This window comes from Lepidochelys kempii, chromosome 6 (assembly GCF_965140285.1).
Source record: "Lepidochelys kempii isolate rLepKem1 chromosome 6, rLepKem1.hap1, whole genome shotgun sequence".
Classification (NCBI taxonomy): Eukaryota; Metazoa; Chordata; order Testudines; family Cheloniidae; genus Lepidochelys; species Lepidochelys kempii.
Window position 1 is genome coordinate 84109147 of NC_136385.1, and position 18114 is coordinate 84127260.

The window sequence follows — 18114 nt, forward strand, 5'->3', positions numbered from 1 at the left end:
CAGGCCTTTCAGTGGCCTGTGACTATACAGTATGCTGTAGAAATAATGACCGACTTTCTCCTTTTCTCGTTGTTTTATCCTCCATTTTCTTATAATCACCTTACCTTACTATTCCATTTGGACTATTCAGTCAATGATTGCTGCTGACTCTCATACATAAAGCAAACTTGAGTTACTCAGACCCAGATCCTCAAAAGGTATGTAGGCACCTAACTCCCACTGAATTCAATTCCCATTGAGGATCTGGGCACCAGTACCCATTGACCAGTCTGTTACTGTTCTGAGTGTACCAAATGCTACAGCCTTCATCCTAGGAAAATGGCACAAAAAGCAATCTTACCAAAGGCCTCCAGGAAAATTCCTATCCTCATTTTGTGAGACACTGAATAAAGATAGGGGATTATGTAGGTCAGTAACACCACATTGTATGTTTTTTCATTTAGGGCCCTGTCTTGTCCAGTGCTCAACTCCCATAGGGATTCAGTACCTCACAGGATCAGGGCCTTAGTTAGGTATAATGTGCTTAAGTGTCTCCTTTGAACCTCTACACTGCAGGTTCACATATCCTTAAAGAAAATTTTGTCTGTACAATCAGTTAACTGGCATTTGGTGATCTACCTTAATCTTAAAGGATGGACAATCAAGTTTTTTCCTCCTTTACCTTCCATCACACAGACAGATAAAACCTGGTCTTCTGTGAAACTTGTTCCTTGTCAGGATTTCAGTATATCCAGTAAATCTGCCTGTAAGGAGAGACTCAGCTATGTGTCTATTTTATCATGCCTAGGGCTTTCATTCTCTAAAGAGTATTGGGACAAGGAATTTTATAAAAGGGATTTTTGGCAAGCAGGGTCACAGGTATCACAGGATCAGATGGAATATATCTGAGGATGACCCTTAGCAAAACTGTGGTTGTTCATTGGGGCTTTGGTTTCAGAAATATACATCGACAGAAGAAAGCTTCTGTAGTTTCTGGACTATTATTTTACAGGAGAATTAAAATTTTCTGTAGTGCTTCCAAACTGTTTACATAAATTCTACCTGCCAAGTCTATGAGACACTAGTAATTCCCATAAGGTGGCCACTACAAATGAAGGCCTTGATTCTGAGTGGTGCTGACTGACATCAAATCCAGATGGCTTCAGTGGGAGCCATAGCTGTTTGAGTCTTTTACAAATTATAAAACGTACCTGCCTTAGCTCACAGGCCATTATAAACTAGATGTGCTGTAATTATTTATCAATTGTACATTTTTCAAATTTGATTACTTTTTAAACACCTGCAATGTAATTTGACTGCAGTGAGATGCAATGAATTCATCTTTTCAATATTATACAGGGACCAAGAGTGGAGCACTTGAAGCAGCTGGACGACCACTATCAACAGCACGCCCCTCTAGAGGTTGGAAACATTTCTAATAGATGATCTTCCCAAGGGAAGGCTTCCACACTATATGAGAAATGTACCCTCATGTGTGAATGGCTGCCTGATAGGGAAAGACTCAGAATCAACTCATCTTTTGAATAAAGTTACTTTTTACCCAATATACTTAACAGGCAATATGAGGTAGCATTTGTAATCTATGAGGCTGATTCCAGTCTCAGTTATGCTGGTGTAAACTGGTAGAAACTTGAGTGAACACAGTGGCGTCATACAGATAACTCAAGGAGGAAACCTGTTGTATGCTCAGAGGCTTTTTCATTTCCATCAAGTGATTGATATGAAAATGAAGAGAATGCATTCCTTTTTAGAGAGGGAATTTGAGAGAGAGTTGTCTGTCTGATTCAGTGTACTGGTGAAGTTTAGATCCTCATACCATGGTGACGGATGCACTGTCAAGGATAGACTGGAGAATTCTTGTCATTCATGCAGTTGTACTCAGTCTTGATTAGATCAGACATAGAAACATTGAAAAGGAAATAAGTCAGTACCAAGTCATCGTTATTACACATTGTATTCAAAGTCAAGATGATCCCATAACTGCTCAGATGACAGTAGACAAAGCTATAGAAATGGTTTTCATTCTCCCAGGTTTGCCTGTGAGGAGGAATGACTGATACTCACTACCACAGGTTTAAGGTTGCCATAACTTTACCAGTATTTGAGCCTGTGTATTTCTGAAAAACAAAGATGAATATAAAAAAATTAAGTGCCTGCTTTTCCCCCCACCAAATTTTACACTCAGCCATGTGTTTGTAGTTCAGCTACTGCACTTCAAAGAACCAACAGCAGCAGCCACGATTTTGGTCAAAGTCAGGAAAGTATGGAAAAATTCTGGCACAATATTGGAGTTGGAATGGATACATTGGCAATGGACAGAGCCAGAAAAAAGATGGACAGTCTTGTATGAATGCACTCTTGGGTGTAGCTAGAGGGTGTAATTCCTTGTCAGGATTTTCACTGGTCAAAGAATCAATCCTTGCTGTGAAGACGTCTAATCCCCAGTCCATCTTGCCCCTCATGATAATTGTTAGAAGCCCACATACATAAAGGGTTTGATGAAACTCAATCTACAGATCAAAACAAAGTAAACTCTTTACCAAGCTGAGTTTCTAGCAACCATGAATCCCTCCTGGCTCCTGGAGCAACTCCTTTCTCTTCACTTCTTCCTTTGTGGAAGCAGCAGTATCAATTTTCTGTTGTGCTGCAACTAAATATTGTTACTTCATGTTGTCATAACTTGAGTCTTATATTCACAGAGTGGCAAAGACAAAGGACCTTGCTTTAAATTGTTTTTTGAAGAGATGAAGCAGTAACAATATTTTTCTCTGTCATAGTGTGTGACGAGTAAATAACATAGGGCCAGATTGTAGCTGGTCCTTCAGGACCATACAGGAGGGTAAGACAGTATGAGGTATACCTTACTCCAGCGCACCAGCTACCTGTGCTGTGGATGGAAGCACAAAGGGAGGAGCAGCTGCTACAGGGGCACTACACCCCTCCTGCACCAGTCGGCAAGAAGGGATGGGGGAATGGACAGAGTCTTGCCTCCTCTTTCCTGCCCCCCAGACAAACTAACTAGTGTAATTGCGCCAGCATCCTGGGGGAAGTGTGCTGCACCACTATAGATCTGAGGCAAGGTATATCTTTCCTGAAGGCAGGGAAAACTAGGAAGCACAGGACTCTGAGTTTGAGTCCTGTTTTGCTCCTGGGGCAGTATAGGTACGTACTCTTCCATATCTGGGGCAAAGTTACAACTGGCCCCATATTAACATTTGGGTGATGGAATGCCACTGTGGGCCACCAACCTGTCTAACATTCATGCCCTGCAAAGTTTCTTTCTTCTGAGAGCTTAACATTCTTTTTTAAACTATGTTCACAGTTACAGTTGCCACCTCTGGCAGAATCTGTCCTACATATTACTCTGTGTTAAGACCTTTCTCCTAAACTCCTTCGGAGGTAGAGTGTCACAGCATTTAGTTGTGCAAGAGAGACTATGAGTCTGGTTGTGGGGAGGAGAGCAGGTTATTCACTTGCTACTCTCCATTGGGAGTAGCCCTGACTCCTCTTCCCACTGTCCACCTCAACCCCTAGCCAAGTAGCTGGTGCATAAAGGGGAGTTGAGATACACCATGAAAAAAGGGGCAAAGAGTCCTGTGGCACCTTATAGACTAACAGACGTATTAGAGCATAAGCTTTCGTGGGTGAATACCCACTTCATCGGATGAATGTCAACATGTATTCATCCACGAAAGCTTATGCTCCAATAGGTCTGTTAGTCTATAAGGTGCCACAGGACTCTTTGCCGCATTTACAGATCCAGACTAACACGGCTACCCCCTGATACATGAAAAAAGGATGGAGGAACTTCTCTCCACCCCAAGTGAGGGGAAATCAGGGCTGGAATCCCAAAGAGCATTCAGAAAATTGTAAGGCTCACATACGTGCCACCTCTCACACAGGACAGATGGCAAGGTTAGAACCTAGCTTTTAACGTCCTGACCTCTTCTAGCTTCAGTTTAAGCAATTCAGCCTCTTGTTCCCTAAATAACCCTGCTGTTTCCTACATTCTAGATAAACGACTGAAGAAACTTCTTGAGAAAAAGGTTGGGAACAAAGGTAGGAACCCACATAGCCAACTCATGCAAAGAAAATTCCTGTTCATTTGCCTTTCAATTAATCTAATTATCTTGGGTATTCACAGACTGTAAAACGGATATTGCTTTTCTGATTGATGGAAGCTACAATATCGGGCAGCGTAGATTTAATTTGCAGAAGAACTTTGTTGGGAAAGTAGCTGTGATGCTGGGAATTGGAACCGAAGGACCACATGTGGGAGTTGTACAAGCCAGGTATCTGCAATGTTATAAGAAAACTCTAGAAACTGAGTTATTAAAATGAGAAAGCTGAAGCATATAAAAATATCCTATTCAGCAGACCTCTACTTGAGTAGTATAAGTTATAACATTCTGCTTAGGAACTGTTGTAGTTGAGACATCCAAATAAAATCAGTTTATTTGGGGGGACTGGATGGTTTAGGACAGAGGTTTCTAAAGATTTTCCTAATGTGAACAATATTGTTAAGAGACAGCAAGTCTTACAGACACCTCCCTTTCTACCGATGATCCAGTAGTATCCCCATGACAACAGGAGCAATATTAAGGAAGTATTACTTTTTTTTAATATGAGTTAGCAGTGGAAAACAAGAAGAGCCAGCACCATGCTACCAGACAGGCCTATACATACTACCAGCATGTTCTCTCTGGACCACTCTTGGTCCACAGACCTCAGGTTGGGTACTACTTGGGCTAGGATAATAGTAGTGGGACACAGAGCCTTTCTTTTCCAAGTCCCTAGTTCATACCCAACCCCAATAATGGTACATAGTGAATGACAGTTTGAACCACTTCATGGTAGTTTCATCTATATGAAGTGTGTTTGTGGTTTCAGTCCAGTTCTGATTGGACTGGTGTCCAGTACACAAAAGCACAACTGGGACTAATTGACAACCACAATGAGAGACTGGGCATAGAGAGCAAACTATCCTCTGATCTCCAGCAAGCATTCCTTTATGTTAGTTTTGAGGTGAGTTGATGTGGAAGGGTTAGAGAAGTTTGTCTTGCTGCCTGCCCTGTCCTTGATCTGAGGGGAGAGGACTTGGGCCTCCAGGGCTGCCAGCACCATTCACGGTCATGTAGTTCATCTTTTAAAAAAAAAAAAAAGATGAAGATCTCAGCAAAGTGGGGATTCTAAAACTTGGCCATTTTTGATATTATGGTCAGTAATTTTTAATACCACACAAAATGGAGTATCCTTGATCAGCTTATAGCAACTGATACTTCCAAACATGTTAATGAAAACTGAAAAAAAAAAAAAGACTTAACATTGGGTTGTATTTTGGCTTATAGCATAAAACTGTCAGGTACCGCAACGGCCAACCCAATAGCCTAATGCTCTCACCCCCCACTTTAAAAACACCTCTCACAATTTTGTTTCTCTATTATCAGGATTTAAGTCCTGGGCAGCTGGTTATATGAGGGGACTATTTTCCAAAGCCCAACCACTTTGGCAATTGCTTCTGGTCTAAAGGAAGTTTCTTCTAAACACGGAAATAGCTGGTGGATTAACAAGTGAGGTCTCTCCCACATCCTTCAACAAGCCTGTATTAAATTATAGGTACCAATACAGTCAACAAGAAACAATGATAGATATTGTGTGAATGTTGTGCAAAAAAGATACTAAACATTATTAAAATAGACACTGAACAAAAGGATCCAAAAATTTCGGGGCGGGGGGGGAGGGAATTGAATTTCTTTTTATCAGGATGATGATCAACTACCATGTCAGCTTTTCCAGTTCAGTTGAAAAGCAAATTGTTGCAACATTACTTGCTGGTCACATTAGCAAAGACAACTTTGCTTCCTGGAGAATTATTATTGTTTGACTTCATTTATTTGTAATAATTTACCTTCCAAACCATGGGATTTGTCAGGAAATTTATAAATAGCCAAAACAACTGTTTGAACTGAAAGGCTTGGAGAAAGTCTTATGTAATGGGTGTATGGAATACTGAAGAGAGATTAAGACACAGGGCTTGAGTCCTTCACTTAAAACAGGAACTCTCCTGGACTCAATGGAGTTACATCACTGCAAAATGGGATGAGAGGAGAATCAGTCCCAAAAAGTAGAGTAATTATCTAATGGGCAAACATGGCTGTCTTGGGGCTACATCCCCTAGAGTGCTGAGCAACTAATGTCAGCTGGAGTTGAGTACCTTGATGAATCAAGCCTTTAATGGTAATGGATCATGGCAACTGCCCTCCAATGATCCTCATATCTTTAAAAAAAAAAAAAAAAAAAAGCAGCATTAGGTCCTCGTCCTGCACTGGGATCCTCTTATGCAGATCCCACTCTGCATAGGCATAGGGGTCCATCTGATGCTGCATCAAGACCTTGACTTCATAACACTTGTCCTTTTCAACTGCAAGTGAGACCAAATGTACTTCTTACAGTTCACATGACAACTAGTTTTTAATTTAGTGTTTTGTTCCCCCTAGATTAGGAGTCAGAGGGTGAAATTCATTGCAGCTAAAATTTTCCTTATTTTAAATAAAGAGTAATTAGCTAGCATACAAATTAAATTACTCTGAAACTATTTTCATTTAAAAGAAATTTAAAATATATATATATATTTAGCAAATGTTTAAGATCCAAATTCAACAATAAAAAAAGTGGCCAAATTCATTTCTCACTTACTCCAATGTGACTCAAAAAGTAGTTCCATTTACAGAGGTATAACTGAGAGCAAAATTTGTTCCTATAACAGTATACAAAAACAGCAAATGAATACACTTTAAAATGAATGAAAATCATTCCCTTCTTACCTGCTAAGACCTCTGTTCTGAATTTGATTCCTTCTGCTGTCTTTGAGATAATCACAGATACTGCAAAGAGTGAGGGTTCCTACTTTGTTTTAAGAATTAATATCATTAAATGTAGCTGACAAAACTCAGAACCCTGGATTCTGCTCTTAAGCAGGCTAAAAGGCATTTCATTTCTATTTTAAGATTTGTCATGTATGTCTGTTTTTTAACTGATTACTTTATTTTTCACATAGTGAGCATCCAAAAACTGAATTTTATCTGAAAAATTTTACTGCGGCAAAAGATGTTTTGTTTGCCATAAAGGAAATTGGCTTCAGAGGCGGCAACTCCAATACGGGTAGGTACAAAGCTGATCAGAGACTGGATAAGAACTAATTGTACCCAAGGAATGTTATTGTTGTCATTTTGTTTTGTATTAAAATGTTGGCCTGTCCTAAATTCAGTTTTTAGAAGATGAAGTTCCACATAACATTGCCCCACAATACAAAAGTGATAGTAATTTCCACTGTTTAAACAGTCACGGATTTCTTCACAGGGAACAGCTTTGTTTCCTGAAACAAATATGTATCATTTATAGTAGAATGATTTTCAGACTGTTTGGGGTAATCAGAGCATATCAAAAAAGAGTTTCTGAAGGGAAATGAAATACGAGAAGAAGAAAGGAGAATCTCTCAGATATATACACATTAAGTCATGAAGCAAAGTGGAACAGTGCCCTCAGTTCAGTGGTGGTAGTAACCGGATACAGTCAGGTACACCGTACCATTAAGACATTTATTGCTGGTACGCCATACCAGAAAGATATTTTCAAGAATGAATTGTAGAGCCCTGCGCAGATACAAACTTATACTCGTGGCTGCGGATATCCACAGATACAAATTGGTATCCGCTGAACCGCAGGGCACTCCTGGGAACTGCAGCGGTGAAAAGAGCAGAACATGGGGCTGCCACTCCCAGGAGCCAACGCCCTTCATTAGCAGCTCCTTTGGCACGGCTGTACTGCCTCCCAGCCCCACCTCCAGCCCTTCTACACAGCTGCATCTCCTGTCTCGGGTCTGTACAGCCCTGCCAGAGTACAGGGCTAGGGGTGGTACAGCCATGCTGGAAGAGCTGCCAGTGTGGGGTGTTGGCTCTTTGGAGCGTCGGCCCCAAGTTCTGCTCCTTTCACCACTGCAGTTCCCGGGAGAGCCCTGTGGTTCAGCGGATACCAATTTCTATCCACAGATATAAATTTATATCCGCGCAGGGCTCTAGTCACAGAACATTTTTTGTGAGAGGGGGCGGGGTAGGAACCGTACTGGTAAGAGTTAAAATCTACTTCCACCACTGCCTGAGTTTCACCCTTCCACTTCAAGTGAGCTTCCTTGGAGTATCTATTTCCACAGGGCTGACTAGACCTACACGTAAAGTTCCACTTACTTTTGGTCAGTTGGAAATTATTGCACTTTCTATTGATTTGTGAGTCACAGGCCACTCAAACTTCAGTGTTACCTGGAATTCCCAGAAGAAAATTTTGCTATTACACTGGGATAAATCCACAGTAACTTCATACATGGCAGTGGAGTAACTCCAGATTTACACCATACCAACAGAGAGGAATTTGTGTCTCAGTCTTCTAAGGTCCTTTTGAAAATTCTACATTTTAGAAAGATCTAAGTCCTCCAACTAGGGTGGCCAGGTGTCCGGTTTACGACCAGAAAGTTCAGTCAAAAAGGGGACCTGATAGTGTCCAGTCAGATCTGAACCACACAGGGAGAGGGGAAAAGCAGCGAGTGACAGATGGAGGAGGAAATAGGAGCTAACGGGGGGGAAGGACCTCAGGGGGAAGGGGCAGGGCAGGAGCGGGGCCTCCAGAGAAGAGTTTGGGCCAGCGGTGAGGCCTGGGGTGGGAGGAGGGTGGGGGGAGAAGAGGGCAGGGGCAGGTCCTCAGGGGGAATGGGAGATCCGGCACTCCTGCTGGCGTGTCCGTTTTTTAAAATATTACAAAGTTGGCAACCTTACCTCCAACCAGAGTAATGGAAATTATTCTGGAGCAAGAATAGGGATGTTTCTAGGTCGGTTTATTGTTTTGAAGGTCAGTGTACTCATGTTTGTGTGTTACTCTCCCAGTCAAGTTAGTGTGAAAAACAATTCAAAATGTTTTAAAAAATCCTTTAATTTATAATCCTGGCAGTACTGCCAGGAAAGTTCTGTCTGATTAACTAAAATTACGAATCCTAGAGGTCTATTAAATCTTTCCACGAGATGTTTTTAAATTTCTCTGTAGAGAGGTGGCATGCCCAGTGTCTGGTGTTCCCCTCAGTTTGAACAGACTTTACCCGCTATAGAAAGAGTTAAGTCCAGTACTACTCAACTGGTACATAAGAACATAAGAATGGCCATACTGGGTCAGACCAAAGGTCAATCCAGCCCAGTAGCCTGTCTACCAACAGTGGCCAATGCCAGGTGCCCCAGAGGGAGTGAACCTAACAGGTAATGATCAAGTGATCTCTCTCCTGCCATCCGTCTCCACCCTCTGACAAACAGAAGCTAGGGACACCATTCCTTACCCATCCTGGCTAATAGCCATTAATGGACTTAACCTCCATGAATTTGTCCAGTTTTTTTTAAACCCTGTTACAGTCTTAGCTTTCACAACCTCTTCAGGCAAGGAGTTCCACAGGTTGACTATGCACTGGAGTGAAGAAGAACTCTCTTTTATTTGTTTTAAACCTGCTACCCATTAATTTCATTTGGTGGCCCCTAGTTCTTATATTATGGGAACAAGTAAATAACTTTTCCTTATTCACTTTCTCCACACCACTCATGATTTTATAGACCTCTATCAAATCCCCCCTTAAAGTCTCCTTTTTTCCAAGCTGAAAAGTCCGAGCCTCTTTAATCTCTCCTCATATGGGACCCGTTCCAAACCCCTAATCATTTTAGTTGCCTTTTCGGAACCTTTTCTAATGCCAGTATATGTTTTTTGAGATGAGGGGACCACATCTGTATGCAGTATTCAAGATGTAGGCGTACCATGGATTTATATAAGGGCAATAAGATATTCTCCGTCTTATTCTCTATCCCCTTTTTAATGGTTCCTAAAATCCTGTTTGCTTTTTTAACTGCTGCTGCACACTGCATGGACATCTTCAGAGAACTATTCACGATGACTCCAAGATCTTTCTCCTGATTAGTTGTAGCTAAATTAGCCCACATCATATTGTATGTATAACTGAGGTTATTTTTTCCAATATGCATTACTTTACATTTATCCACATTAAATTTCATTTGCCATTTTGTTGCCCACTTAGTTTTGGGAGATCTTTTTGAAGCTCTTCACAGTCTGCTTTGGTCTTAACTATCTTGAACAGTTGAGTATCATCTGCTAACTTTGCCACCTCACTGTTTACCCCTTTCTCCAGATCATTTATGAATAGGTTGAATAGGATTGGTCCTAGGACTGACCCTTGGGGAACACCACTAGTTACCCTTCTCCATTCTGAAAATTTACCATTTATTCCTACCCTTTGATCCCTGTCTTTTAACCAATTCTCAATCCATGAAAGGATCTTCCCTTTTATCCCATGACAACTTAATTTACATAAGAGCCTTTGGTGAGGGACCTTGTCAAAGGCTTTCTGGAAATCTAAGTACACTATGTCCATTGGATCCCCCTTGTCCATATGTTTGTTGACCCCCTCAAAGAACTCAAATAGATTAGTAAGACATGATCTCCCTTTACAGAAACCATGCTGGCTTTTGCGCAAGAATTTATGTTCTTCTATGTGTCTGACAATTTTATTCTTTACTATTGTTTCAACTAATTTGCCCGGTACTGATGTTAGACTTACCGGTCTGTAATTGCCAGGATCACCTCTAGAGCCCTTCTTAAATATTGGCATTACATTAGCTATCTTCCAGTCATTGGGTACAGTAGCTGATTTAAAGGACAGGTTACAAACCATAGTTAATAGTTCCACAATTTCACATTTGAGTTCTTTCAGAACTCTTTGGTGAACGCCATCTGGTCCCGGTGACTTGTTACTGTTAAGTTTCTCAATTAATTCCAAAACTTCCTCTAGTGACACTTCAATCTGTGACACTTCCTCAGATTTGTCACCTACAAAAGACGGCTCAGGTTTGGGAATCTCACTAACATACTCAGCCGTGAAGACTGAAGCAAAGAATTCATTTAGTTTCTCTGAAATGACTTTATCATCTTTATGTGCTCCTTATGTATCTCAATCGTCCAGGGGCCCCACTGGTTGTTTAGCAGGCTTCCTGCTTTTGATGTACTTAAAAAAATTTGTTTTGTTATTACATTTTGAGTTTTTGGCTAGCTGTTCTTCAAACTCCTTTTTGGCTTTTCTTATTCCATTTTTACATTTAATCTGGCAGTGTTTACGCTCCTTTCTATTTACCTCACTAGGATTTGACTTCCATCTGTTAAAAGATGCCTTTTTATCTCTCGCTGCTTATTTTACATGGTTGTTAAGCCACAGTGGCTCTTTTTTAGTTCTTTTACTGTGTTTTTTAATTAGGTGTATACATGTAAGTTGAGCCTCTGTTATGGTTTTCACTCTAGTCACTATACCTTTTAATTTCTGTTTAACTAACTTCCTCATTTTTGCATAGTTCTCCTTTCTGAAATTAAATGCCACAGTGTTGGGCTGTTGAGGTGTTCTTCCCACCACAGGAATGTTAAATGTTATTATATTATGGCAGATTTCAGAGTAGCAGCCGGGTTAGTCTGTATTCGTAAAAAGAAAAGGAGTACTTGTGGCACCTTAGAGGCTAACAAATTTATTTGAGCATAAGCTGAGCTGTAGCTCATGAAAGCTTATGCTCAAATAAATTGGTTAGTCTCTAAGGTGCCACAAGTACTCTTTTTATTATATTATGGTCACTATTTCCAAGCAGTCCTGTTATAGTTACCTTTGGACCAGATCCTGTGCTCCATTCAGGACTAGATCGAGAGTTGCCTCTCTCCTTGTGGGTTCCTGTACCAGCTGCTCCAAGAAGCAGTCACTTAAAATATCGAGAAATTTTGTCTCTGGTACAGAAACCCAATTTCCCAATTGTGAAATAGCTTCCTCAAATTCTCCTTTTCCTGTTCAAAACTAGGAAAAGCCTTGAAACACACAGCTCAGAGATTCTTCTCTCTGGAAAATGGAGTACGCAGAGGGATTCCTAAGATCGTCGTAGTTTTCATAGATGGCTGGCCTTCAGATGATATAGAAGAAGCTGGAATAGTGGCCAGAGAATTTGGCATTAATGTATTCATTGTGTCTGTAGCAAGACCCACAACTGAGGAACAGGGAATGGTTCAAGATGTTGGTTTTGTTGACAAGGTATGAGAGAATGTCCTCAATGTATTTGTAATTTACTCTTCACTCATGGGTATTACATACTTCAAATGACTAAGTTTCCTCCAGCCTGAACTCCAAATGAAAAAGTCATACATATGTAATAGAGTTTAAAAAGAGTTTGTCAACCGTCTTGTAGAATAAGTGAATTATAGCCCCAGTATAAAATTCTAAAGGATGGTTAGCACTCTGTAGGAAAAATGTCACTATTAAATTCTAAAAGGTTTTTGCTATAATTTTTGTATAGCCCTCTTTTTGTATAATTTTGTATAGCCCTTTAATGGTTTTATACCATTAAATTATATGAGACTCCTCCATAAATGTTGAAAAGGCCATTTAAAAAAAAGTTATTTAGAGCCAGGTTTTCTACTCATTTTTGTGGACACTGTTTTGCCTCCCACAATTTTATGCCCATCCTTGCTTGCTAACAAAAATAATAGTAACTAGATACTTACCTGATTTTTGATTTCATATAGACATCTGACTATATTTGTTGGTATCTACAATTAACAGTACATACAAAATTGTTTTTGCAAAATCAGAATCAATCACAGAAAATTAGGTAATTATACTTTGAAGCAAAATCTAGATCCCTCCATGCTTTACATACTTGTATGCCCATTAATTGTCTCTTTGTTCAACATTTGAAATGTATAATTAGAACTTCCAGCTTTTATCCTTCTCTAAGAATTAGCAGTATTCATAAAAAGATGAAGATCAGCATCTGATTTAATGATGATTTAACTGGGAATTGATGATTTAACTGGGAATTGATGATTTAACTGGGAATTGATGATTTAACTGGGAATTGATGATTTAACTGGGAATTGGTCCTGCTTTGAGCAGGGGGTTGGACTAGATGACCTTCTGGGGTCCCTTCCAACCCTGATATTCTATGATTCTATGATCTACAGCTCCCATTAACTTCAACTGGAGTTCCAGGTGGTCAGCATTTCAGGGAGGCTGGTGGGGGGAAGTCAGACCCTAGTTTCCTATCAAACTATTAAATTAAATTATTTATATACACCTTTAATAGTACATTCAACAGAAATCTCTGTATGCATGTTTTGTTTTTAAACAGGCTGTCTGTCGAAATAATGGCTTCTTCTCTTACCATATACCCACCTGGTTTGGTACTACCAAATACGTAAAACCTCTTGTCCAAAAATTGTGTTCTCATGAGCAGATGCTGTGTAGCAAAACTTGCTACAACTCTGTCAATATAGCTTTTCTGATAGATGGCTCTAGCAGTGTTGGAGACAGCAACTTCCGCCTCATGCTTGAATTCATCAGTAATGTTGCCAAAGCCTTTGAGATCTCCGATACTGGTTCCAAAATTGCAGCTGTGCAGTTCACCTATGATCAACGCATGGAGTTCAGCCTCACTGATTATGCCACAAAGGAGAAGGTTCTCTCTGCTGTGCGGGGCATTCGTTACATGAGTGGTGGTACGGCTACTGGTGATGCCATTTCTTTCACAACCAGAAACGTGTTTGGACCTGTGAAAGATGGACCCAACAAAAATTTCCTTGTTGTTTTGACTGACGGTCAGTCGTATGACGAAGTTAGAGGTCCTGCTGCTGCGGCACACAAAGCAGGTAAATGACTGAAACACAACAAAAGAAACTGGAGGTCAATAATTCACACTCCTGTAGTATCTTTCACTGGCCAGGGTGTGTGTGGCGGGGTGGATGACAAAGAAGTTTGTAGGCATTAATTCAATCTCATTTTGCCCCCGTGAGCTAGTGAAGTGTTGTTGCCCCTTTGGCCCAGTTAGCCACAATTCAGGACCTTGCAAAGGTTGGTTGTTAGGGTGAGAAATCAGTGATATGAGTTGGGTGTATTCTTGTGCAATCTTGTTTATTTATAAAATAGGCACACAAAGGCTTGTTTCTCTAAACATAGTCGCAACAAACAGCAGCAGACAACTTCCTTACTCAGAAATCCGCAAGCTATCTGCATTAGCTCTGGCCGGCCACACAACCTATTGCCTTGGGCCATCACCTCCACTGTCTACAGCTGTTTTCAATACATGAAGGAGTTTTATTGCTCCTTCTGTAGAACCTGAAAGAATACCTGGCACACCCACTGACTCTCTTTGGATCCAAGAGCTCCCTGATGGCAGCCATTACTAGCACTTTTCAGCATAATATATTAACTCCATTGTACAAAGATGCTAGCTGAGGTTAAATGTTTTCCTATAGGTCACAGAGCTAGAAATAGAAACTAGATTTCCCCATTCCCTGTCCTCTGCTCTAAACACCAAACAACCCAACCCATTTTAAATAATTTTATACGACACTTCTAAAGAAAATTATCTGAATCAGTTGACATTACAGTATTTGAACCAAATAGCCTGTTTTCAGACTGGAAAATTTCTTGCACTCTACTCACCAAAACTACAGATGCAATGTATTGGTCCTTTTCTAGTCATTGCTCTAGCTATTTTCCTGTCTCATTATGTACGGTATAAATGTTGTAAATTTACATAAGTAAGTAAAAGCAGGTTATTACAAATTCAGAATCCGAAAGAAGAAAATACCGTCAGCTCAAACTCAAGGCCTGTATGGTATTAAACTAGACTACTACCATCATTTACGGGGGAGGAAAGTGGTTTGGCTAAAGAGCCTCCCTGAACTACTGTCACTTGAGAGAACTGACTGAGCACAATAATGATTCAGTCTTATTGTTCAGAAAATCTTTCAAGTGATTAAATTGGTGTCTAGTACACAGTAGATCAGACTTCCATTCCCTGTGTCTAATCAAAGTTTAATGATATCATTACTTCTTTCATAGGCAGTATTATAAAATATCTAAAATGCTAGCTTTATAAGTTGCCCCATGCTTCTTACTATAAACTTGTTTAAGTTTAAGCAAAAAACTTCTGGTTCCAAACATTTAGGACCCAATGTTGCTCCTGCTGAAGTCTAGTGGAAAGAGTCCCATTGTCTCTGGCCAGCTGCATGTACTGAAACACGCTTTTTTTTTTTCCGGGGGGGGGTCGAAATTAATCCAGCAAATGTAAAGCTGGAGAGCTATTTTCCTTGTACCTTGTATCCTTGAAGTTGGGCTTACATGTGGTCTCTTTTTATTATAACACTATAGATATTACAGTCTTCTCTGTTGGTATTGCTTGGGCACCATTGGATGATCTGAAAGACATGGCCTCTGAACCAAGAGAGTCACACAATTTCTTCACAAGAGAGTTCACAGGATTGGAGCAGATTGTTCCTGATGTTATTAGAGGCATTTGTAGAGATTTCTTGAACTCTAAACAGTAGAGGAAAGGCTGTTGGTCACTTCGTTGAAACTAAATCAAGAAAGCTGGGAAGGTCTTTCTACAGTGCAAACATCCCATTCTTTTAATATTCAGTCAAAGTCTTGGGATAAGATACAAAGAATCACACTCTGCTTTCTAAACTCAAATAAAAGCTTCCAGTGACATCATTGCAAGTTTTGCTTGATTAGGGACTGCAGGATTTTGCCAAAAGCAATTTTAAATGTATATTAACTTGAAATATAAATCAAGGGCTGTTAAGCATACGTTACATTTAAGGTACCAGATATCAGCTGTATGTATATAGAGAAAATACAAGGTAACTTAGCTCTGACATTTGTGGGCTGTCATTTGCTGAATGTCTCCTCACAAATGAAAATTAATATACTTTTAGGTATCTAACACCTTGTATACAATATATACAGTTGAAGTTTCTTGAATTATTCCAAAAGGCTCTCTCACTATTGTGATGAAAAGACAAGACTGGGAACATGTAGTTTTCACAGAAATGTTTTCAGTGTTCCATTTGTGTAACAGCTACTTCAGCTACTATTACAATGGATGGTTTGTAAGAGGTTGTGTGTCAGATTAAAGCAATCTATTGGATGAGAGCTTTCTACAGCAATGACACTAATTTGGCTGGTAGATCTGGTTTCAAAAGAATACCTGGTCACTTTCATCAGCTCCCAAGGAGTAATCCTATCAGATGTTTAGGCCTAGATCCTCAAAGGTATTTAAACACCTAATTCCCATCAATTTCAATGGGAGATAGTTTTGCCCAAGGCACAGATGGTCAAAGCTATTACACATCTGTCTTCCCACTCCTATTAAAGTCGATGGCAAAATTCCCAGTAAATTTGATGGGCCTGATTTTCTCCACTAACTTGCATGTTGGGTAGTCATTTACACGTGGAAGTAAAATGCTACCATACTTATTCAATAGTGTTTTACATTGACATTTTACAAGTGCAAATGACGAGACAAAGTTCCAGGCAGGGCCTTAGAGACTTCAGTTGGAATTGAGGGCATACAGACTGACATCCAAAATGAGCTCAGATCACTAACCTTAACTTGTCTATAGTAACAGGTTTCAGAGGAACAGCCGTGTTAGTCTGTATTCGCAAAAAGAAAAGGAGGACTTGTGGCACCTTAGAGACTAACCAATTTATTTGAGCATGAGCTTTCGTGAGCTACAGCTCACTTCATCAGATGTTTACCGTGGAAACTGCAGCAGACTTTATATACACACAGAAATCATGAAACAATACCTCCTCCCACCCCACTGTCCTGCTGGTAATAGCAGTGGGGTGGGAGGAGGTATTGTTTCATGATTTCTGTGTGTATATAAAGTCTGCTGCAGTTTCCACGGTAAACATCTGATGAAGTGAGCTGTAGCTCACGAAAGCTCATGCTCAAATAAATTGGTTAGTCTCTAAGGTGCCACAAGTCCTCCTTTTCTTTTTGTCTATAGTAAGTTACTCAACCATGTGGAGGGGAGGTAAGTAGGAAGAAAGATAGAGGATATCATAGCCAGCAGGTGATAACTTTCAGAGTAATTCTTTATGAAGCCACTTGAAACAGATTTAAACCCTCATTGTTTTTAAAATATGAAAAATAGCTTTTGAAAATCTCTTCCATTTGATTGTGTCTATATTTGCATCCATACATGTGGTTAAAATTATTTAAAAATTCATTGTAAGGCATCTGTCAAGTATCTGAAGTGGACAATACGTTTTGGCCCAAATATTTTTTTCTAAGCTGGTTCCTAGGTAGTAAGCTTTTGTTACCAAACCAGAGCACTTTCCTGTTCAACTATCAGGCTGGGATTTCTTTCATTTTTCTCATTTTGTGCTCTTGGTTGTAAAATGCTAAGCAGTTACGAATGATACAGAAGGGATCCTATTTATCAGGCTTTTTGTAGTGTATATTTTTAATAACTTATGACTGGCTATATATTACACTAAACATGAATGGCAAGGATGCCTTGTATTTTTCTATTAATTGTTATCCTTAATTTTGTATATGTTTATAGATATACAGTATTCAGGTATTCCTGTATGAATCAGCCAGGTATTCAAAGTAAAATATCAACATTGTGAAGACTATAAACATTTTAGCTCTCTTTTGATATGAAAATACACATACTGCAAGTAAACTTTTAGACTGAGATTGCAGCTAGATATTTTAATATTCAGTAATGCAAAAAGCATTCTATGTTGAACCCCCATAATACATTTTGAATACATCAATAAAGCAATCATAAAGAATCCAAACATCAGTATTGTTTTAAATTATTGAATTGCATTAAAAAACCCCAAAGTGAAAGGCTACTAGTAACATCTGTCCATGACTGTTGAGTCTACTAATAGCAAAATTATAACAATATTCCATGCTAAATATGATGGTAAATGTAAATAACTGAATACAAGCACACTCACCAGTTAGTGAATTCACAAGTTCTGTGGTGCACAATTTTTTTCTGTTTATTGTTGTTGAAGGGACAACCACAAAGCTTTTCACAGACACAGCCCTTGAACACAAAAACAGGTCAAGTTTGGATCTTTAAAACAATGAAATATTTAACTGTAAATGTCTAAAAAGGTACGAAATGTGGCCAGTCATGCATATGACCTTCTCCACCCTAGAAAAAAACTTAGCCATTGTT

At 39.6% G+C, this 18114-nt stretch overlaps 1 protein-coding gene across 2 annotated transcripts in view; it reads left to right on the top strand.

The window, feature by feature from the left end:
• COCH (cochlin) overlaps positions 1 to 16527 on the top strand; it is a 42969-nt gene extending 26442 nt beyond the window's left edge. For both annotated transcript variants that reach the window (XM_073348926.2, XM_073348927.2), the window contains exons 6-12: positions 1339 to 1401; positions 4015 to 4059; positions 4145 to 4292; positions 7058 to 7161; positions 11931 to 12157; positions 13254 to 13770; positions 15278 to 16527. In XM_073348926.2, the coding sequence (XP_073205027.2) occupies positions 1339 to 1401; positions 4015 to 4059; positions 4145 to 4292; positions 7058 to 7161; positions 11931 to 12157; positions 13254 to 13770; positions 15278 to 15453 (1280 nt within the window). In that variant the 3' untranslated portion in view covers positions 15454 to 16527. The remainder of the gene's footprint in view (positions 1 to 1338; positions 1402 to 4014; positions 4060 to 4144; positions 4293 to 7057; positions 7162 to 11930; positions 12158 to 13253; positions 13771 to 15277) is intronic.
• Positions 16528 to 18114: the final 1587 nt, after the last annotated feature.